Source organism: Erpetoichthys calabaricus, chromosome 2 (genome assembly GCF_900747795.2).
Source record: "Erpetoichthys calabaricus chromosome 2, fErpCal1.3, whole genome shotgun sequence".
Taxonomy (NCBI): domain Eukaryota; kingdom Metazoa; phylum Chordata; class Cladistia; order Polypteriformes; family Polypteridae; genus Erpetoichthys; species Erpetoichthys calabaricus.
The window spans coordinates 333681583-333704390 of record NC_041395.2 but is presented as its reverse complement, the minus strand read 5'-3'; the positions used below and the strand labels follow the sequence as shown (position 1 = coordinate 333704390).

Below are 22808 nucleotides of genomic sequence, written 5' to 3'. Positions count from 1 at the left end.
ATTGCAACAGTGAACGGGTCTCTGACAAAAACGGCCAACTCTGTGGGCAGATCAAGTCCATCCAATCGACCAGCAAAGTTATTTTTCAACATCGCAATGAAATCTGTCATCACATCCGTGATTTGTGCGGGGGATGAGATGCATTTGCGGAGTGTCGGAAAATTCAGCATTCGGCCTATGCTCAAATCATTTGCGAAAAGGTCCAGTTTAACTTGGAATGCGCGCATCTGTTCCACATTGAGATCGTTCAGGTGTTTGAATATGTCGCTCAGAAAGCAGGCATCGGCTATGAAGTTGTCGTCCAGTATGCGACTCAAGTGCGTTTCTGCCTTTTTTTGCTTGCTGCCGCGGAGGAAAGTTATGATCTCTTCTCTGAGACCGCAGAAACGCTCCAGTGCTTTGCCTTTGGACAGCCACCTCACGTCATTATGCAAAAGAAGGTTGTGGTTCTCAGCAGACATTTCTGACAGCAGCATGCGGAATAAGCGGTGTTGGAGGCTTGATGTGGAGCGAATAAAATTAATTATAGCCATAACGCTGTCCATTGTCGTTTTGAGCGCCCCGCTTAGTTTTGCGCACAACACCGCCTGATGCACAATGCAGTGTAAGGAGATCAACTGAGGTGCAACAGCGGACCAACGTGCTGCCAAACCATTCACTTTCCCTGTCATGGACGGAGCCCCATCTGTCACAAGCATGAACACATGCTTCATATCCAGACCACTGTCTTTAAAAAAGGCGGAAATTTTCCCAAAGACTATATCGCCAGTTGTGTGTCCTTCTAACGGCAGTAGGCCGAGCAGCTCCTCTCGGAAGCATTTGCCATCAAAAAAACGGACATATATGCACAACTGAGCAGTATCAGTTTTGTCTGTGGACTCATCTACTGCTATAGACATAGTATCAGCTTTCATCAGGTCTCCTAACAGCGTTTCATACACATCTGCAGCAAGAATTTCAACCCTACGAATGTCTGAAGTATCTGACAGGGGTACGTTTTTTATAGCAGATACCACGCTCATTTTAATTTTATCGTCACTTATCACCTCATCCATGACAGCCAGCATACAGTCCTTCACGGTTTCAGAGTCTGTGAATGGCCTTTTCTTTTTTGCCAGTATCCAGGAAACACGAAGGGATGCTGCAGTAGCTCTCTCTTGGGCTGTGAATGACCGCACCATGGTAGTACTGCTCCGGTTGTAAGATGCAATCAAACACTTTTGCAGCCCTCTCTTGAGATCCCTCTGGAAAATTGGTGCGAAAAGTGTGGTGTTTCTCAACATGATGCGTCCGCACATTGCAATCTTTAAATACTCCAACGCACTCATTACAAATTAAACACATCGGTTTGCCGTTTGGATGTGGCGGTAAAATAAACAAGTATTTATCAGTCCAGGCAGGGTTAAACTTACGGTTTTCATTGGCAATTTTACGTTTCAGTGTTGAGAAAGACATATTGATAGTAATCTAAGCTACTACCGGCACGCTCTGCATTGTTTGCGTGTTGCAGGCTACGTAATTTACGTAGGAATGCGCGTTTTTGGCGGGACCATAGACATAATAAATACTTTATATTTATATTAATATACTATATATTTATATTAATATAATATATATATATATATATATTTATATTAAATTATATTAAATAACAATTTATGAATAATATATATTAATTTATTATCTATGGGCGGAACCACGGGCTGGGCCACTCGGAGGTTGATTCTGGGCCGCATGTGGCCCGCGGGCCGCCAATTGAATAGCCCTGCTTTAGAGGGCTTTTATGTAATTTGCAAGTGACTTCTGCTCAGCTTTAACATTGATATATCAACTGCCAGAAGATGACTGTCTTTACTGTCAGCATTGGACACTTACTTGCTTTTTGATATGTTTTCTAGATTATAATCCAAATCCCAGCTGTACCTTTGGGGATTACATGCCTCTGTTTTTGGATTCTACTCCTCTAAATCAGGAAAGAAAAACTGCATTTGTTGGTAGTCAATTTGAGTTCAACATCACTGCATATGCATCAAAGTTTTTGTAAGTTCTAAGTTTTTCTGAATGATTTTACATTTTCAAAAATTCTGTCATGAATGACTAGTTATAAAGAATCTTTCACTATTTCATATCTCATTTTATTAAGTGCTTAGAGTAATATAACATTTTAATATTTCTGAGTTCATTAGAAGACATTACAGTGCATAGAGTTTCATCCTGATAGTCCTGGGATTAAATCTCCACTCAGGCCATGTCTGATTTCTCCATGTTTGTGTGGGTTCCTGCAGGTCCCAGATACCAGCTGATTGTGTTCTATAACACCGATCTTGCATATAAACGAGTGTAGCTGCACATGTGGCTGACTTTTGATGTCTCGTCCAGAGCTGACTTTGGCATTCTGCCTGACTTTCTCAGGATAGGCGGCAGTTATTAACATCTGGTGATATATGAAGGACTTTTCTTTCTTTCCATGTGAGGATTTCCTGTTCTACTGCAGTTGTGTAATGGGAGGAATGGGGGAAATAAAGGGGCTGATTGAAGCCTTCTGTCATTGCTTGTAGCACCAAGCTTTCTGCCTTTCTGCCATCTTGTGAATTCCCAATGGTTCTTGTTTAGTAGTTATTGATAACATCATATTCAGTGCTGAGGACCTCTCTTTTCCCATTTTTGCATTTGATTTTGCCTAATGTCAAAGGCACCTGCAAGGGGAGCGTCCTGAAAAAATAATGCCCACCTTGTGACCCCTATTAACCAAACAATTATTTTTCTTCTGATATTAAGCTTCATATGGGACTATAAATGCTACATGGGAAGTTCTTTAGGGGTGTAAAGTTACTTTTCCTTCTTTCCGTTTTTAGTTTTAGTAGACAAGTTCCACATACACTGGACACTTGTGGTGGTTCAGTTTTTATACGTGTATTTATGTTCTGCTCTTTTCTTTATTTCTTTTGAACATCTGTCTTCCTCTCTGGTTAATGTTTGTTCCTTGTAAGGTCATTAGAAAGTAAGTTATGATAGGTTTGCTGCTGCCATTGAAGCTCCTCTTCTCTCCATTTGTATCAGGGAGACAAGTAAACTTTTTGATCTGTGACTGTAATATAATATCATGGTCAACTTTTTTAATGCAGTGTATAGCCTTGTGACAGACTGGGTCAGCTCCACACTCCCTTATCACTTCTGGGAGCCTAATCAACACATAACCATCAATAGTCTTGTACTGAGATGAGCCAGGCAAATGAGGACACACACATTCAGCAAGTGGTGGGTGCAAAAATGTCAGTACTTTTATTAAAGCCAGGCAAAGTGCAAATAGTAAAGTGCATAACATTGACCCAATAAATAAATAATCTATAAAATGAGCAATAAACATGTGGAGGTTAAAAAGCCAAATGAAAATATCCATATAAATGAGGTTAAATATCACAAGCAGAAAGCAGTTCTTTAAAAACTCACAAGCCCTGGTTCATTCTTCTTAAAATCCAGCCTCTCTGCTGGATCTACTCAGTTCCCAGGGACTCCTGTCAGCAAACACAGTCATCCTTCATGGGCCTACACCCTAGCCACCTCATTCAGCCATCACTGGGGTGCCCCCAATCCCAATTTATGTCCCTCAACGTCATCCATCAGCATTTGCAGGAATCCACGAGCCCTGCGCTTTCTCCCATCTGTCGTCACCACACTACCTTTAGGTGGTAAACCCCTTGGAGCATTTGGTCTCTTCTGCTCCTATGCTGACCAGCCCCCTCCTGAGCCTCTGCCACACGTTGCTCTGCTGGGGCTCATGTTCCTGACTGCCAGCTCCTGTCCTGATCCTGCCATCTCTTATTATGTTTTACTTTATCCTCGATGTCTTTCTGTTCTCTCTTCCTCTAACATTTTTCTGTCTATCAGTGCCCTTCTGTCCCCCTTTTGATGTGGAATAAACTTTTCTTCTTTCCGCTGCTCCCGTTAGTGGTTGTCACAGCAAATCATCCTTTTCCATATCTTCCTGTCCTCTACATCTTGCTTTGTTACCCACATCACCTGTATGTCCTCTCTCACCACATCCATAAACCTTCTCTTAGGCCTTCCTCTTTTCCTCTTGCTTGGCAGCTCTATCCTTAATATCCTTTTCCCAATATACCCAACATCTCTCCTCTGCACATGTCCAAACCAACGCAATCTCGCCTCTCTGACTTTGTCTCCCAACCATCCATCTTGAGCCGACCCTCTAATGTACTCATTTCTAGTCCTGTCCATCCTCGCCACATCCAATGCAAATCTTGGCATCTTTAACTCTGCCTCCTCCAGCTCTGTCTCCTGTGCCACCGTCTCCAACCCACATAACATAGCTGGTCTTACTACAATCCTGTAGACCTTCCCTTTCACTCTTGCTGGTACCCATCTGTCAAAAATCACTTCTGACACTCTTCTCCACCCATTCCACCCTGCCTGCACTCTCTTTTTCACCTCTCTTTCCAAGTCTCCATTACTCTTTACTGTTGATCCCAAGTATTTAAACTCATCCACCTTTGCCAACTCTACTCCTTGCATCCTCACCATTCCACTGACCTCCCTCTCATTCACACACATGTATTCTGTCTTGTTCCTACTGACCTTTATTCCTCTCTTCTCCAGAGCATATCTCCACCTCTCAAGGGTCTCCTCGACCTCCTCCCTACTCTTACTACATCACTCCTTCCGCAGACCTCACCACTGTCACACTTCCCTCGTACATATCATGTGCCACTCTTACATACTTCTCTGCCACTCCCGACTTCCTCATACAATATCACAACGCCTCTTGAGGCACCCTGTCATACACTTTCTCCAAGTCCACAAAGACGCAGTGCAGCTCCTTCTGGCCTTCTCTATACTTCTCCGTTAACATCCTCAGAGCAAACATCACATCTGTGATGCTCTTTTTTGGCATGAAACCACACTGCTGCTCACTAATCATCACCTCACTTCTAACTGAGCTTCCACTACTCTTTCCCATAACTTCATGTTCTGGCTCATCAGTTTTATCCCCCTGTAATTACTACAGTTCTGCACATCCCCTTTATTCTTAAAAATCGGCACCAGTACACTTCTTCTCCACTCCTCAGGTATCCTCTCACTTTCCAAGATTCCATTAAACAGTCTGGTTAAAAACTCCACTGCCATCTCTACAGGTATGTCATCTGGACAGTGACATGGAAAAAACATTCCTCTATATTCAAAGAAGGCAGCCGCGACCCAGATGAGTGTGCAGAACTATTCTTTATTTACAGATCATGCATAAATGTCTCAGTCCATGGAGTGATCTATTAATTAAGCAATTCATTCTGTTTTATACTTTTGTAGCACCATTACCTCATCTAATAAATGACATCATCTGTAGAATTCTATCATCTTAACCAATCATCTACAGCCAGCAGTAACTTCATACATACAGTACAGTATGTCAATTCTTCCATTATTCTAAGCATCGCTTCGTTTAAAGGGGTATCCTACAGGTTTTCCCATTGATCTTATCACTGTTTCTTAATAGGGGTGTTTGGGCTTTCTCACTAGTTTGTCCTCGCTTTTTATGGGGGTGTTTATTAATCATCTACTTTATTTTAACCTCAGTAATTACATTGGTAGCTCCTCTAATGTGAGGCAAGAGCTTCACATACCTAAAGTTAAAATTATATTAGTTAATCCTTCAGTTACATTCAAGTCTTATCTTTATGTTCGCTAATTCATTGTCATAATTTCATATAAGTTTATACTTGTATTAAATTGTAAAAATGATCATGTATTGATTAAAATATTGACTAAAATTCTTTTTGATTAACCCCCTTAGTGTTAGACCTGAGCATCATTTGGGCAACCGTATAGACGTGTCTAGCATAAGCATTAATCCTGAGGATTACTCGGGCTGTAAAATTGCCAACAGAGTTAGTGCCAAGCATTGCTCGGGAAATGACACAGGTGCATCTTGCATAAGCAACAGGCCCAATTGTTACCACAGGCAATGGTGCAGACATGTCTTCTCCTAGCCTCACAATGGCGTCTCGTAAGCAATGTTTTTCAGCAGCCCAGGTTTTGTGAAATTGAAACAGAGAGTGAAATCAAAAGTGCTTTTGATGAATCCGAAAGCGACGCTCAGGTCAGTCACACATTTGCAGTTTGCTGTTCAAAAGCTGATCAGCCTGGATAGAAAATCCGCAAAGAATCACGTTACTATTGTCCTGACTGTGATGTTGTGTATTTCACAGTGATTCTAGATATACTGTACCATACAAACAACACATTTTGACAGTATATATGGTATTAGCATTATTTTTATTATTATTATTATTATTCATTATTATTATTATTTTAGCATTATTATACTTTCTACACTTCTGACTTTGTACTTTTAGCATTTTGCACGTTTTACGGTAGAAAGATCAGATTTAATAACTATGTAATTTTTCAAACCAAACAATGCAATGCTTTTTAAATGTCTTTTTCGAAAAAAAAATGTAACGCTAAGGAGGCTGCAATTCTATATATTTTTGATTAAAATTCTATACTCTCTGCCTTGCAGGCTCCTTTTATCTGACCTGATTGGATGCAGATGTGATATGCTGATACCTGCAAGGTGTGAATGAGGAACCTGACTGATCTGCTCACACTTGCACGTGTATGTATGATCAGCCAAGCAACTCAATCAACCTTGGAGTGAAATGCGCTCACACACATGCGTACCCGATTGAAGCCTGCAATTGTGGAGAAACGATTATTTATTTAAAAATTTCACAGCGCTACAGACCTATTATCACAATCCTGCAAATGCTAAACATCATTGATATTTAGCTTGATGCCAACAAATTAGTCTGGTCTAAAGCTAAAGCTAATAAATTATTACTTTTTGTTCACAAGATTAAAAAGACAATAAATGATAATGAAGTTAAAAATGTACATATTTGAAGTGAATCGTGGAGTGCGTTTAGCAGGTTTAACATTATAATTTAATTTAAGTGAATGTATGTTTAAACAAACGGAAAATGAAATGAAATTTGGTTTATACCCTGATATTTTTTTTCTAAGAATACTGAAGAAGCAGGTGGAGAGAGGAAGGATGAGGAGACCAAGGCAGAGGAAAAAAATCAAAAGACAGAGCAGAGCAAAGAATACTTGAGAGGAAATAGAAAAGTTTTCTAAACTCCTGAGTTGAGTGTTTCTCGAGCCTTATAAGAAAGTGTTTCATTAATTGTTTAAAGTTTATAAGATTGCACTGTCTTTATCTGTTAACACTGCTGATCAAGGAGAGCTAGCAGAATTAATTTTGGGGATTTGTGGACATATTTGCCAAAAAGCAGAGTAACAGTAAAGTAAAATTATGATGAACTGCATGTTGTTTATGATAAATATTCCTAAATGAACAAGGCAGGAGAAATCCAAGGACAGGGTGCCAGTCCATCACAATGTGAACACATACAGTGCATCCAGAAAGTATTCACAGCGCATCACTTTTTCCACATTTTGTTATGTTACAGCCTTATTCCAAAATGGATTAAATTCATTTTTTCACTCAGAATTCTACACACAACACCCCATAATGACAACGTGAAAAAAGTTTACTTGAGGTTTTTGCAAATTTATTAAAAATAAAAAAATTGAGAAAGCACATGTACATAAGTATTCACAGCCTTTGCCGTGAAGCTCAAAATTGAGTTCAGGTGCATCCTGTTTCCCCTGATCATCCTTGAGATGTTTCTGCAGCATCATTGGAGTCCACCTGTGGTAAATTCAGTTGACTGGACATGATTTGGAAAGGCACACACCTGTCTATATAAGGTCCCACAATTGACAGTTCATGTCAGAGCACAAACCAAGCATGATGTCAAAGGAATTGTCTGTAGACCTCTGAGACAGGATTGTCTCGAGGCACAAATCTGGGGAAGGTTACAGAAAACTTTCTGCTGCTTTGAAGGTCCCAATGAGCACATTGGCCTCCATCATCCATAAGTGGAAGAAGTTCGAAACCACCAGGACTCTTGCTAGAGCTGGCCGGCCATCTAAACTGAGCGATCTGGGGAGAAGGGCCTTAGTCAGGAAGGTGACCAAGAACCCGATGGTCACTCTGTCAGAGCTTCAGAGGTCCCCTGTGGAGAGAGGAGAACCTTCCAGAAGGACAACCACCTCTGCAGCAATCCACCAATCAGGCTTGTATGGTAGAGTGGCCAGATGGAAGCCACTCCTTAGTAAAAGGCACATGGCAGCCCACCTGGAGTTTGCCAAAAGGCTCCTGAAGGACTCTCAGACCATGAGAAAGAAAATTCTCTGGTCTGATGAGACAAAGATTGAACTCTTTGGTGTGAATGCCAGGCATCACGTTTGGAGGAAACCAGGCACCGCTCATCACCAGGCCAATACCATCCCTACAGTGAAGCATAGTGGTGGCAGCATCATGCTGTGGGGATGTTTTTCAGCAGCAGGAACTGGGAGACTAGTCAGGATAAAGGGAAAGATGACTGCAGCAATGTACAGAGACATCCTGGATGAAAACCTGCTCCAGAGCGCTCTTGACCTCAGACTGGGGTGACGGTTCATCTTTCAGCAGGACAACGACCCTAAGCACACAGCCAAGATATCAAAGGAGTGGCTTCAGGACAACTCTGTGAATGTCCTTGAGTGGCCCAGCCAGAGCCCAGACTTGAATCTGATTGAACATCTCTGGAGAGATCTTAAAATGGCTGTGCACCGACGCTTCCCATCCAACCTGATGGAGCTTGAGAGGTGCTGCAAAGAGGAATGGGCGAAACTGGCCAAGGATAGGTGTGCCAAGCTTGTGGCATCATATTCAAAAAGACTTGAGGCTGGAATTGCTGCCAAAGGTGCATCGACAAAGTATTGAGCAAAGGCTGTGAATACTTATTGACATGGGATTTCTCAGTTTTTTTATTTTTAATAAATTTGCACAAACCTCAAGTAAACTTTTTTCACGTTGTCATTATGGGGTGTTGTGTGTAGAATTCTGAGGAAAAAATGAATTTAATCCATTTTGGAATAAGGCTGTAACATAACAAAATGTGGAAAAAGTGATGAAGCTCTGTGAATACTTTCTGGATGCACTGTACAGACACACACACCGGAGACAATTTAGCATTACTAATCCACCTCACCTAAATAGCTTAGGACTGTGGGAGGAAACAGGAGCACTTGGTGCAAACTGTGGACACTGAAAGTCGGGAACGACAAGGAAACAGACACCAACATAAAATAAAAATCGATTTAGCCTTTATTCTTGGTGAGAGGAGGCTACAGACCCTGTCACATTCCAGTGTGCCACAAACCATCCGCCCCCTAGTAGGAAGCTGAGACTTCCTTTAATACTCAAGAAGAAAAAAGAAAAAACGCAGCAGTTCATTTTCAGGTCATACACAAATGGTTATAGCTTGCGGTCACACCCTGGATTGGAACATACAGGAGCGCACACAGTGTTTCTAACAGTTAAAAGAGTTATTAGGACATTCACAGTCTTAAGCATCAATATACACAAGAGCAACTGCGGCGATCTCCCAGCTAACTGTCACAGGGTGCGTGCAGCCTAAGCAGATTTAGACAATACTCACTTCCTCATTCTTTCTGCACCATCAGGGTTACAATACTTAAACGGCTATGTGGCAGTTACAATTTAAGAATCTTATTATAGTTTATATTTCGCACATAATGATCATCACATATAATAATTGGTTATACAATATCGAAAGCTACCTTAGAAGTTAGTTTAGTACATTTGTCTTACCGGAATACACTCTTACAGCTTAGTGTCTGTATTAGATTACATTTGTTCAGTTAGCTTAATACCTCCTTATTTATTAATACATACAGTAAGTGACATGTTTCTTATAGTTTGATTAGCACCATACTTTATTATTTAGAAAGACTGAAGCACCTTAATTCTAAACATTTCTTCCCCAAAACCCATATAGACAAGGAGATAACCTGCAAACTCCCTACAGGCTCCCCTGACTCTTTAGCTGATAGGCTCAGTTGATCATTCACCTTACTATTGTATGACCTGTTAAATTTGTTTCCAATTGCTCTTTTAATTCATTGAGTAAATGAATGTATTTTTCTTTCTATTCCTTGCTATGCCTGCGTACAATTGATCACATTATAATGTGTAAACCCACAATCGCATTCCCTGCCTGAGCGGATAACAGCAGCATGTAATTTGGCTTGTGTATGTGTGCAATTTATTTCTGTCTTCTATCTGCTGTATGTTAATGTGGTTTATGGATTTGTGATAAGGGCTATTTCTTTTAGTGAGATTGCCCCTCAAAATAGCGCCATGGGATGGAAGGGCAAACAAGAGACAGAGAGAGTAGGGGGATCTTGACTAAAGACGGAACATGCTGAAGAAACTCTAGTCAGGGGAAAGCAAACCAGTTTACACAGAAATACAACATATAAGTATCTATGGAGGAATTAAGCAATATGAGTTCTTTGTTATGCACATAAAAGACAGAAGCACATTTCCAAAAACTGTGAAGAACTTGTGGAATCCCCTTACTCAGATGAATCTAATAGAAATTCTGTGCTCATTATTGTATTCACAAGTTATCACTACTTATTCATTGCAAGGGTGAGGACTTAAGGGTACTCTGGAGCTGACCCTGAACCCAAATAGCATCACAGAAGTTCAAACTTACAAATGTAAGGGGTTTATTAAGACATAAGGGAATAAATAAAAGAGAGAATTGAATATTACATAAAACGGTAAACTATCAAACACACAATCCTCAGGGCCTTTCTAGACAATACGGTCAGTACCTGCCCTGTGGGGTCGCAGGTTCACTTAATAGCTGTTTTCCTGTAGTTCCCCAGGCTCTCCTTGTTTAGCTGAACCACGACATTCTCCTTCTCTCAGCTCTGGCCTTCTGTCTACCTGCCAGGCTGCCTTAGTCTGCTGCTCCCTCCAAACTCTAAGCTCCTTAATCTTGAGGCCCAGTCACACGTCTGGGTAGCCATTAAAGACTTTTAGGCTATGGGATGGCCATTCAAAGTCCTCCAGTGAGATTCTGCTTGATCCACATACCACTGGAATGTTCCAACAGTAGGAGTTTGAGTTTTGCCCAGACTGCCCACGTGCCTATTGTAGAGCACCTGGTGGATTTTCTGTGAGTTGCTTTATCTCTGACACATGTTTTCATTTGTTTATTCATCTAATATGGTGGACATTTTTACACTTTCGTTTGTGTTGTATAAAGATTGATTTTTGTACATGACTGAGTCTGCTTGATAAGGTTTAAAATTGCTGCTTTTGCACATTCAGATTTGTTTTCCATTTTGTGAAAGTGTGTGGAAGAGTTTCATCTGCTGTAGATAGGATGTTTCAAGTTTTATTGATGAGCATGTTTTTACTTTGGGCCTTTGAATGACGAACAAGCACAAGTAAAATCAGCAACTCATCAAAACTGACATCAGACCACATGTACACATGGAACTGAATTTCAGCACGTTGTGTTAGATCAGTCGCTGTGCACACTTGTAGGTCTTAGTCACAATTATATCTAACATTACTTATGAACAGATTAAATACTGCAATAGATCACCTGCATCAAATAAGTCTGACTTGCACCCTGGACATCAAGTGAACAGCAGCTTTTAACATTTCCTATCACTCTTGTCAGAACAGAAGTCACTTTTTTGTTTATTGTTTGAACTGAATAATCACATTTATATGCTCACCACAGCTATAACTAGAACCAATCATGCAATCACTCACCGTCCATTTCTGAAGAACTATTACTAATATCACATGATACAATGCTTTTTACTTCCCACCACACTGTTTATGTTCCGACAGCCCACATTTAGCTTGGCTCACAGCCACAAATGCTGTTCCAGTAATCACCCTCCATCACTAACTGCTGTTCACAGGAGATGAGTAAAGAGTGCGACTAACAGAGGATAACAGTTAAAAATTATACAGGACTCAATCATCCTGTCAAGCATCAGGAATATTTCTTTGAAAACCAACAAACACATATTTATACAGGTGCTCTGATTAATTTTGATGCCTCTAAGGTTCACGTGTCTTAATTTATATGACATTTGTATAAGACTGCTGTGAAGGTTGTTTATGATTTAATTTGTAATTACACTTTCTCTCTTCCAGGGTTTCTGAAATAGTGGTTACTGGCCCACTGAATCTGAACAAATCATTCCAGTTTGATACCATGACAGAAATTGGTACTGCAACTGTAATGTGGACTCCATCTGAAAATGACGTGGGCAACTATATACCATTTTGTTTTACGGCTTGGACTATGGAACAGTAAGTCTTTTAAAAACAACGAGAGAAATGTGAGTTAAAATGTAGAAAAATGTTTCAACACGTCACTCCCTCTCTTCCAGGCAGCAGTCTGAGATGAGATGCATATTTGTAAATGTAGTGCCTAAGACGCCCGATGTGAGTAACATGACGACTATGACACCCAGCAGTAAGTGCTGCTTTCTGTTCTATAATAACTTTATTCACAGAATTTCATGGGATTGTACTATTATGTGAACAAATTGTAAGCTTTGATAGATGATGATAATAATGAATAAACTACACTACTGTAGTTATCTGGGACAATTATAATTTATAGATATAAATTTCTTCTTGACTTAATTATTTACAACTATTATTTTTTGAATCAACTAGATTCAGTGGTTCAAGTGGAGTTGGCATGTTATGTTTGTTCAAATTTTCATCTTGGCACTCCTGGTTTCTTAATACATTCCCAAGGACATGTGTTTTAGGTTGATTGGTGTGCATGAATGGACCCTGCAAGACAGACTGTTGGGTTGGCCTGTTTGCTTGCCTTGCACCTGATGCTCTTGGGTTAGAACCTGACAGCCATGATGAATGTTATCTTATGTATGAGCGAAGAAGATTATGACTGTGTTCACACCCTTTTATATCACTGTAAAAGACGCCCATTCAGGAGAAAATAGTTCTGCCAAGAACAGACCATTCTGCCCAACAAACTCCCCAATTCTATTCACCTAATACTCAAATAACATCAAACTGAGTTTTGAAGAAACCTAAAGTCCTACTTTTTACAATCCGGTGTTTTGATATTTATACTTTATGTACTTCTTTTGGTTTGTGGTGTGCTTGGTTACAGGATTCCGGAATTCTGCAGCTACCAATAAGGTTGGAGTACTGAGCATGATACTCGAGCAAAAAAATCCATAGCTGGAGTGTCCTCACTTTAAAAGTTTTGACTTTTAATGTTGTGACTACAACATTAGCTTTTTAGGATTGGCTCTTACATTAGTGTTTTATTTTGCAAATAGATAGATAGATAGATAGATAGATAGATAGATAGATAGATAGATAGATAGATAGATAGATAGATAGATAGATAGATAGATAGATAGATAGATAGATAGATAGATAGATAGATAGATAGATCTCATCCTCTTTATCAATACACCCCATAAGTGCAGAATCTTCTGGGAATTTCTACAGGTGACATGACATGCTGTTATATTTGTGTTTAATGGTGAAAGGAGTGATGAGAAAAGCAGACAGGCCTGTTCATTGTGGTGCTCCAGTGTTGCTCACATAGTATTATACAGTACTAACAGATAGTCCATCATCCAGGACACCACAGGGTCATCCACCTGCATATCTCAGAATTAACTCCTTAAAAGGCATGGCTGGAGAATCAGAAAACACCATCCTCACAGTGCTGCCATCTTTGTCCAGGTAAGAATAAGGTTTGTGGAGCAGAGAGATAATTGAATTCTCCACTCCAGTGTTTGTCCAATAGGCAAACTGCAGTGTGTCCAGGTGATCTACCAAGAGATGACTCATATAGTTCAGCACCATCCTCTCAATGGTCTTCCAGATGTGAGATGTGAGTGCTGCTGGACTTTAATCATTATGTAAAGGGGCACCTGTCTTCTTTAGAACAGGAACAATGCCAGATGTTTTCCACGGCATGTGTCTCTTCACTTGGTCTTTAATTATGGACAGCCCACCGTGATTCTCAGAGGTGGACTCATCACTGGCCGTTCCATAGGATGTGGCAGGAGTTGTTGATATAGTAGGGCTGGTGTGGAAAGACTGGACATTGGAAGAAGATGGCAGTGGGAAAGAAAATTAAAAAAAAAATGGTTTAGGGTGTTAGGTTTGTCCACATCCCCTTCAAACACCTGAGCCCTGGATTGCTTGAGTCCAGTAATAATTGCCAGTCCATTCCAGACATCCTTCATGTTATTCTGAGTGAGTTTGTGAGCCAATATTTGTGTTAATGTTATACATATTGGTCTTGGTTAGGGTTCATAGATAACTTAAGCGTGCCCACTTTTGCCATAATATAATATAAAAAAGGAAACAATGAGGATCACTAGTATTCTGCAATTCCTTAAAAACTTGCTAGTATTATATGATTCATATTTGAACTCCAGAGCAAAGCAGCTGAGTGTGACTATTTCTTGCAGACATCGAAGCTAACATTGAGTGCACTGAGACGACGATGAGCCTGTTTGTGCTGAAGTCTTCGGTCCCGGGCCTTAATGAACATAACTCGCGCCTTAATGATCCCACGTGCACCGTGACATCTAATTCAAGCCATCTGATTGCCAGCTTGTCTTTGAACTCCTGTGGCACACAAATTCAGGTAATGACCCAAACATTGGCATGTTAGGAAAATTATTAGGTCAAAATGAGCTTACACTGTGACTCAAATTAAGAACAATGTTTTATGTAATTTTAAACTCACCTTAAAACTCTACTGTTCTTCTTTTACTTCAGTCTCTGCCCCCATTTTGGATTAATGTGATGGATGCCAGAATTCTCCTCCTTTGGTTCTTTCTCACTTGCCAAAGAAAATCTCACTTCTGACTCCAAGGTCAAGCTAATTTCCTTGGTGACTTTTCACTTGTTCCTGCTCTTACTTTGGGTGCAGCTCTGGGGTCACTCTTTATCTAAATAAACACCAGACTAGAGGTGATCCTGGTTGTTTCTAGAGCCTCTACTGATCTGAACCCTCCATAGTTGTTGAAGAGTCAATTCTCCGAGCTTTCTGTGAACCGTCATATTCTAGATGATAATTGTCATCTTTGGTGTTTTTCGCTCATTTCCAGTCAGCACCAAATGGCTCAGACTCTTTCTATTATGTTTAATGCATCCTTAACATTTTCTGGGTTATCCACTCCCCATCATTATTCAGATGTGTGTAATGATCCCGAGTTGTTCGCCGTGTAGTGGGTGCGTCAGCGCACTGTACCAGTGCATGCTTCCCAACTTGACTTGACTTGACATCATTATTGTCTGATTGGACCCAGTTTTTGGCAACTACTTATTATGATTTGTATATTGGTTAAAATATTTGTGCCATTTCAGAGATGTTTTCTGAAATAAAAAACACATAGGTAGGGTTTTTGAATACTCGGATTCTCAACTTGAACTTTGTTTGCTTCCTGAAAGTGTGTTTTCCATGATGCCATATTTTTTTTTTTTTTGCGGGTGCCACCATTTTCTGGAATGGCTGTCAACTTTATTGCTAGAATTACGACCCGGTAGTGAGTGGCTGTGACATCACGGGGTCAGAGGGTTTAAAGGTCAAGACAAAAACTTTCTATTCATGTGAGATTGCAGATAAACACTGGTGAGAAGTAACTAATGACATTTACTTTCATTACTGTACTTGAGTAGAGTTTATAGGGAATTGTGCTTTTTATTGTATTTTTAAAAGTAAATGGTTTAAATCTTTAAAAAAGTGTATTTATTTAGTAACCTTCCAATTTCATTGTATTTTTCATGGCGTGTCATTACACAGTACAATTGAGGGGCTTTGTTCCAAATTTAGAATTCACAGTGGTCAATTCAAACAAAACTACATATAGAAATTTTAGTTTTATAGATCTGGATATGCAAAGTAGTTTAATAAATGTCATCATGGTTGTACAGTTTTTTTCTTTTCTCTGCTATAGTCAATGGATGCACCCCAGTATATCACAATGTAATGATTAAGTGTGCTGTAGAAGTTACCTCCGTAAAGCTAATCTGTAGTGACTTCATGTTTTTGATGCACATGGAGATACCTATGAAATAGAAGTGGAAAGTTCTCAGCACAGTGATAGTGGCAACGCTGTTTGTTAAAAAACAGATATTACTATAAAGTCACAGCTCACATTTAGAAGAGCAGTTCAGTCACAAGAAAATAAGACAAAACAGCTTCATTATGTGGAGTAAACTGTATCCCAACAACTGTGGAACAGGCTGCAGCTCAAGATCTCTTCTTCAAATTCACAAAATCCCATGGAAAGTAAGTTGTTTTTAAACTAGCAGGATGTTTATAAAACAGCATAAATGAAACAGAAAAAAAAAATCATAGTTAATTTTACTGAAAAACACAACAGTAAATTTTTGATAACCAATTTGTTGTGAACAAAGCAGTGCCCAGTTGTTCTAAATGACAAGCTAGGATAACGGGCATGATTTTTCAAAAGATGCTCCCCTTCAGTGTGCGATACTTATGTGTGGTGCATTTAGCATATATGTCATTTGTTAAATGTGTGTAGTGTGCATTGCTAAGTTTCTAATATTTACTGTAAATTTTCTGCATAAGGGCCCTTGCAAAATTTTTTGGTTTCAAAAAGGCTCCACTATAAGATAGATAGATAGATAGATAGATAGATAGATAGATAGATAGATAGATAGATAGATAGATAGATAGATAGATAGATAGATAGATAGATAGATAGATAGATAGATAGATAGATAGATACTTTATTAATCCCAAGGGGAAATTCACATACTCCAGCAGCAGCATACTGATACAAAAAACAATATTAAATTAAAGAGTAATAAAAATGCAGGTAAAAACAGACAATAACTTTATATGATGTTAACGTTTACCCCCCTGGGTGGAATTGAAGAGTCACATAGTGTGGGGGAGGAACGATCTCCTCAGTCTGTCAGTGGAGCAGGACGGTGACAGCAGTCTGTCACTGAAGCTGCTCCTCTGTCTGGAGATGATCCTGTTCAGTGGATGCAGTGGATTCTCCATGATTGACAGGAGCCTGCTCAGCGGCCATCGCTCTGCCATGGACGTCAAACTGTCCAGCTCCGTGCCTACAATAGAGCCTGCCTTCCTCACCAGTTTGTCCAGGCGTGAGGCGTCCCACTTTTTTATGCTGCCTCCCCAGCAGACCACTGCGTAGAAGAGGGCCCTTGCCACAACCATCTGATAGAACATCTAGCAGCATCTTATTGCAAATGTTGAAGGACACCAGCCTTCTAAGGAAGTATAGTCGGCTCTGTCCTTTGTTGCACAGAGAATCAGTATTGGCAGTCCAGTCCAGTTTATCATCCAGCTGCACTCCCAGGTATTTATAGGTCTGCACCCTCTGCACACAGTCACCTCTGATGATCATGGGGTCCATGAAGCGCCTGGGCCTCCTAAAATCCACCACCAGCTCCTTGGTTTTGCTGGTGTTCAGATATAGGTGGTTTGAGTCGCACCATTTAACAAAGTTCTTGATTTGGTTCCTATACTCCTCCTCCTGCCCACTCCTGATGCAGCCCACGATAGCAGTGTCGTCAGCGAACTTTTGCACATGGCAGGACTCCGAGTTGTATTGGAAGTCCGATGTATATAGGCTGAACAGGACCGGAGAAAGTACAGTCCCCTGCGGAGCTCCTGTGTTGCTGACCACAAGTCAGACCTGCAGTTCCCGAGACGCACATACTGAGGTCTGTCTGTAAGATAGTCCACGATCCAGGCCGTGTCCATAGCACCTGCCTCTCATGGTTCATGTGCCACAAAAACTAAATGACAGGGTCCATTAAATTGTCTGAAAGAATTAAGGATTTATTTGTAACTCTCGCAGAGAACTTGAGGTATGCCTAACATGTCTGAAATTTAATCCAAACTAGAACAGCTTTTGTTATTTTTTTCTGTAATTTGCATAGTGTGCATGTAGTAATAAAAATATGTTGACTTGTTTTCATAAATTTGAACCTCATGAGTATGAGGTACTTTGGAGTTAATGAAAGAAACAGTTTAATAATCACAATAATAATTACAGTCTGAAATCTCACTGACTTCTTTTCTGTTTATTTGGATTTTGGTGTGTGTATTATTGTGGTATATCTCTCTAGTTACCCTTTATCTGAGGATAAGTGTACTCTTCAGATTCGTTACCAGATTGGTCTCCTGTTGCACCTAAGATTAACACATGCATACGTAGCTATATGCATACACACAGAAACTCAACCGTATCCTATGAATGACACACACAGCTGGTTAATCTCTAGCACTTTAAACCACACAAGTTCCTTAGGAATAACACAGCCTGTCACACTCTCAGTGATTCAAGAGACTTATTTATTATCGGCACGAAAAACATACGATGTTTTAAAGATATCTCAGACCTAAATATTACTTTGGTCTCCAATAATACATTTAAACATACAAAGGCTCAGCACTCTTGACTATAGGCCATTTATCAGCCAAGAATGTCTTACTTTATGTACTGTTCCCTACTTTTGGGTGGAGCTCACACCCTCAGCCCTTAATAAACCTCGCAGCACAGAGCATATGGCAAATCTCCAGCTGCACCAGGTGCTCAAAGAAATCTACCTAATTACTTCAATCACTCTAGACATTAAGACAAAGCATAGAAAGTGTAAAAGAATGAGTCTCAACACACTGGATAACAGAATAAGAGTTAGCGCACTCTGCCACCCCCCCCCCCCCTCCCCCCGGTGAGTAATTACCTCCACTTGGTCCATTCAGCTCCCTCCTAGTCGAACGTGTGTGACAAAAGTTAAAAACATCATGGAATTTTTTGACAGGATTAATAATACCAGAAGACTAAAGAATAATAGAAAATAGGACTGATAGAAATGTCTGGATATATAGTCTTTAGAAAAAGCTTATGAAAAAGTAAAGGTGAGAAGGATGAACGTCTCAATCGGCTTGTGATCTAGCACTCGTAGTTATTCATGAGATGCTTTTCTGATAATCAGATGGAAACGGACGCACGTTGCTGGTGCCCTCTTCTGATGTCGTTCTGTTCCCTTCTCCCTTCTTCTTCCTCCCTCCTATATCGTTCTTCAGATGAGGCATATTTATTATAAAATTTTACCAGGGGGTTTTGCAAGATGTGATTGTTAGATATTCTGATTGGCTGGCTGTCAATATGATGAATGAATTCACGCGTCCATTTTCCCAAACAATAAAACTTTTTTTGATGTTGCTTAATACCTACTGGCATGTCTTCCTTTTCCAAGCTGTAAACTAATTTAGCTACTTGTTGTTCCAGATGTCCATCCTTTCTCAGGTTATAAAGTAATTGATAGCCTGAGGCATTGCCATGTCTTCGTCTTTTGCTTGAACAGCTGTTTAAAAAGTGAAGTACAACTGGGAATATGATATGCTTTGATGTGTCCTGAATTTAGTTCATCTGTTGTTGTCTTGAGCAAAATATAATGAAAATACAGAACACAATTTACAGATTTTGTACTCCACAACAGTGTGGAAAAGAAAACATTTTCATAGGATGGAATCCAGCAGAGGTCCACAAACCAAGAGGTGACACTGGATGTTTCTGTCATATTTGTTCTGTTTGGAAATTTATAATTTTTGACACTTAATAGAAACATTGACAGTAGCAGTTTGCATCAAAAGATTTATATACATGAAACAACTTTTAAATATAAAAACTAAAAAAAAATAATACAGCCTTCATTGTGTACTTCTAACATTAAAAATTAGGGATATCCGCTTTATATACTGTCTGGGTAATAAGGGGTGTGGCTTCTCTGTCTCTTTGCCCTCACTGGGCATCGTCTTGGCACTGTGATAGAAAGAAAAGGAGACAAAATTGTTAGCAGGGCGCATCGCATATCTCAGATACATCAGGAAGGTGATCTTCTGACACAAATGTGTGATGATGTCCAAATTCTGACAGAGTGGGGGAAAAGATTTTAAAAGTCAAATACGTTTTACACACTGACAGAAAACTAAAGTCACTGGCACAATGTCATTGAATTGAAAATATTTACCTTGGTTAAAGTCAATATTCAACACTCCACCATTGGAAAATCAATGTGGAAAACAAGGAAGAATCCATTGGTCTGAGAAGAATTTTAATGCTCATCTGCAGTTTCACAAAACAGTTATCAAGATTTAAAAAATATATATTTTTTGGGTGTGGGACTCCAAAGTGGATTATTTTGACCTCCATGTGTCATATTATGTCTTCTTATTGTACTATAAGACCCTCATCATTTCCTACTTGCATTTGTGTAGAGTTAGAGGTGCATGGACACAGGGTTATGGCAGCCATTTTATTTACGTTTGAGTCGCATGTTCTGTGATTGTTTTGAACTTTGTACTGATAAAGAAAAGACATTTTACCTATTAGGAGAAAACTCTCCACCAATTAGCTTGGTTTTAGATGTTGGATTTTACGTCTGACCCACTTGGTGTGTACAAATGTGTTTTGCACTTAGTGTTAGAACCCTACTACATGTGACAATTTTCTTTTTAAATCAACTAGAAACAATCTCTGTTTCTTGGTACCTGATATGCATATCAGTCATTTACTTTTCTATTCAAAGGGGTAAATGTTTTCAACAAGTGGGACACCAGTTCATTCCTAACAGGTAAAGAAGGCTGCATTGGGGATCAAATCCAGGTCTATAACATTCTCGAATCAGAATTTTACCTTATAGTCCCAATTCATTTTCAGACTCTTCTCGACCAGTTTGATTTATTTTATCTCTCTGTTTGTGTTATTTTCTGCAACAGCATTCCAGCTGGGTCATGTGTTTGTGATTGAAGCAACTAAGATGCCACTTACCATCTGGTATAAATATGGCAACAATTGGTATCTTTGGATAAAATTCCTATTACAATGCTTTGCATTTATCTTCACTTTTAAATTTTGTTTGAGGGCCTTATTATTATAGATGGAAGCACAGGTAAGTCATTGCCTTCTAGGCATTGCTTTCTGGAGCACCTCTGCCAGTGCCGAAAGGCTGAGTGCAGGGTTATCTGCCAAGAGCCACCCTTCCCTGATGTTTCACCCCTTTAAACATCTCAGGATGGTGGGACAGTGATATTGATGTCTTCCTACTACTCCCTACAGCCAGCCTTAGTTTCCTTGCTCTTTCAATTGTGTGTCACTTCTTCTGAGCCAAAGCCAGAAACTCCTTTTTTTGCTTCTTATTCCAGTTGTTTGACCACTTTCTTTTACATGGAATCAGTATTTCCAACAACGTTCAGAAATCGTTGGTTGAATATTGCAATGAAACCTCTGCTGTTGACTTCTACAGATAGAACACATATCTTCTACCCTCCATGCACACTTCTGCCATCTCCTTCGACTTCTCCTTCTTCCTTTCAAACCCAGCCTCTATTCCTTTATCCCACAGGACAGGGAGCTTGTCCATGATCACTGTCCTGACAGAGATAAACCACAGGACAATGTCTGCTCAGAGGGGAGATGTAGCAATTTGGAGTAGAACCATCCACTACCGATAAGGTTCCACTTAGACAATTTGACTTTCACATGTCCTTTGGTTTGGACATTTGTGCTCTTACGACTATTCTTTAACTTTGCCACTTTGGTTTTCATCTCCTGATCGAGGTACTTACTCATAGTAATCTTTTAAACTTTCTTCTTCTTCCATAAAGAACTAAGCTTGAGCAATGTTTCATGGCAACAAACACTAAAATGGGGGGCTCTGTGACAAAACGTGGGAAAAGAAGAGAACAGGGAAGTAATCATACTGTCTCTGGACATGAATAAACTTAAATGACATGATTTCTTTTTAAACTTGACCCTGCTCTTAGTCTTTCCTTTACCTGATTGAAGGTCCCTTCAGTCTCTGCCTGTTGTGTTTCTGTTTGTTGTTCATATGACAGTCACATGATGGAGGGCAACCAATCATTGTGAAAGTAAATGACCGTTTGAAACATGATAGTTATGTCTGTGCTTTGTATGCTTTATTTGGTTTGACTTTTTTTAACATCTCCAGTATAATGGTTAACACTTTAACTTGTAATTTCTTTTTCAGGATAATGGCACTGCCATAATTTTCCAAAATGAAATTTCAACTTTTGATTATCCTAATCAAATTATAAGCAGAGCAAACCAGGTGGAGATTCCCTTCAGTTGTGCTTATCCAAATACGGGTCAAGCGTCTGCTTCATTTAGCCCTCACAAGTCCAACTACAAATTCTATGAAGCCGGCTTTGGGACCTTCACCTTTTTGTTTGAGTTTTATGACAGCAGCGACTTCACAAGCATCATCGACCCCAGCGAGTACCCACTTAAGGTGGAACTCAGGCAGATGTTGTACATGGGCATCAGTGTGAAGTCATCGCTGGAGAACATCAAGCTGTTTGTCGACACATGCCGGAGTACGCCTCATGATGACCCCAATGACTCCATCTATTATGACATCATTTCAAATGGGTAAATCACATTTACATGTTTAAAAGTGTTTAATGGTACATATTAGGCCCTTATCTTTAGGTGAGTTTCTTGGTTGCCCTTTAAATTGTCAGAGATTTCAATTCACAGACATTTTGGAGCTTCATTCTAAATCCTAATAATGCTTGAAATTTAACTACATAGAAGTAATGACAACATAAATACAGTATTCATTGTTCAATGTCTAATCATCCAAAAATGATTCCACATTCATTGTCCACATATACTAAGGTGTGATACTGTTCAGATGTATTTGGGGGTCAGATCTCCTGCACTACACCATTAGTCAGTCATTATCTATTCATGCTATCGTGGGCTGCATCAGGAGTGGCAGGAGGAGGAGTATAGGGACCTAA

The 22808-nt window shown here is 39.8% G+C and overlaps 1 protein-coding gene across 1 annotated transcript; it reads left to right on the top strand.

Annotated features, from left to right (window-relative positions):
* The first annotated feature begins 1910 nt into the window (after window positions 1–1910).
* On the top strand, window positions 1911–22459 carry LOC114645639 (ZP domain-containing protein-like). Its single transcript, XM_051923516.1, has 5 exons — window positions 1911–2040; window positions 12119–12281; window positions 12362–12443; window positions 14440–14618; window positions 22034–22459. The coding sequence occupies exons 3-5, from the start codon at window positions 12371–12373 to the stop codon at window positions 22436–22438; spliced, it is 657 nt and encodes a 218-aa protein (XP_051779476.1). The 5' UTR covers window positions 1911–2040; window positions 12119–12281; window positions 12362–12370; the 3' UTR covers window positions 22439–22459.
* The last annotated feature ends 349 nt before the right edge of the window (window positions 22460–22808 follow it).

Excerpts from the sequence above, each read along its gene's own strand:
- LOC114645639 (XM_051923516.1), top strand. The coding sequence starts at position 12,371 with ATGAGATGCATATTTGTAAATGTAGTGCCTAAGACGCCCGATGTGAGT. Across the intron at positions 12,444-14,439 it reads GACGACTATGACACCCAGCA|ACATCGAAGCTAACATTGAG; the intron begins GTAAGTGCTGCT and ends TATTTCTTGCAG. Across the intron at positions 14,619-22,033 it reads CCTGTGGCACACAAATTCAG|GATAATGGCACTGCCATAAT; the intron begins GTAATGACCCAA and ends TTTCTTTTTCAG.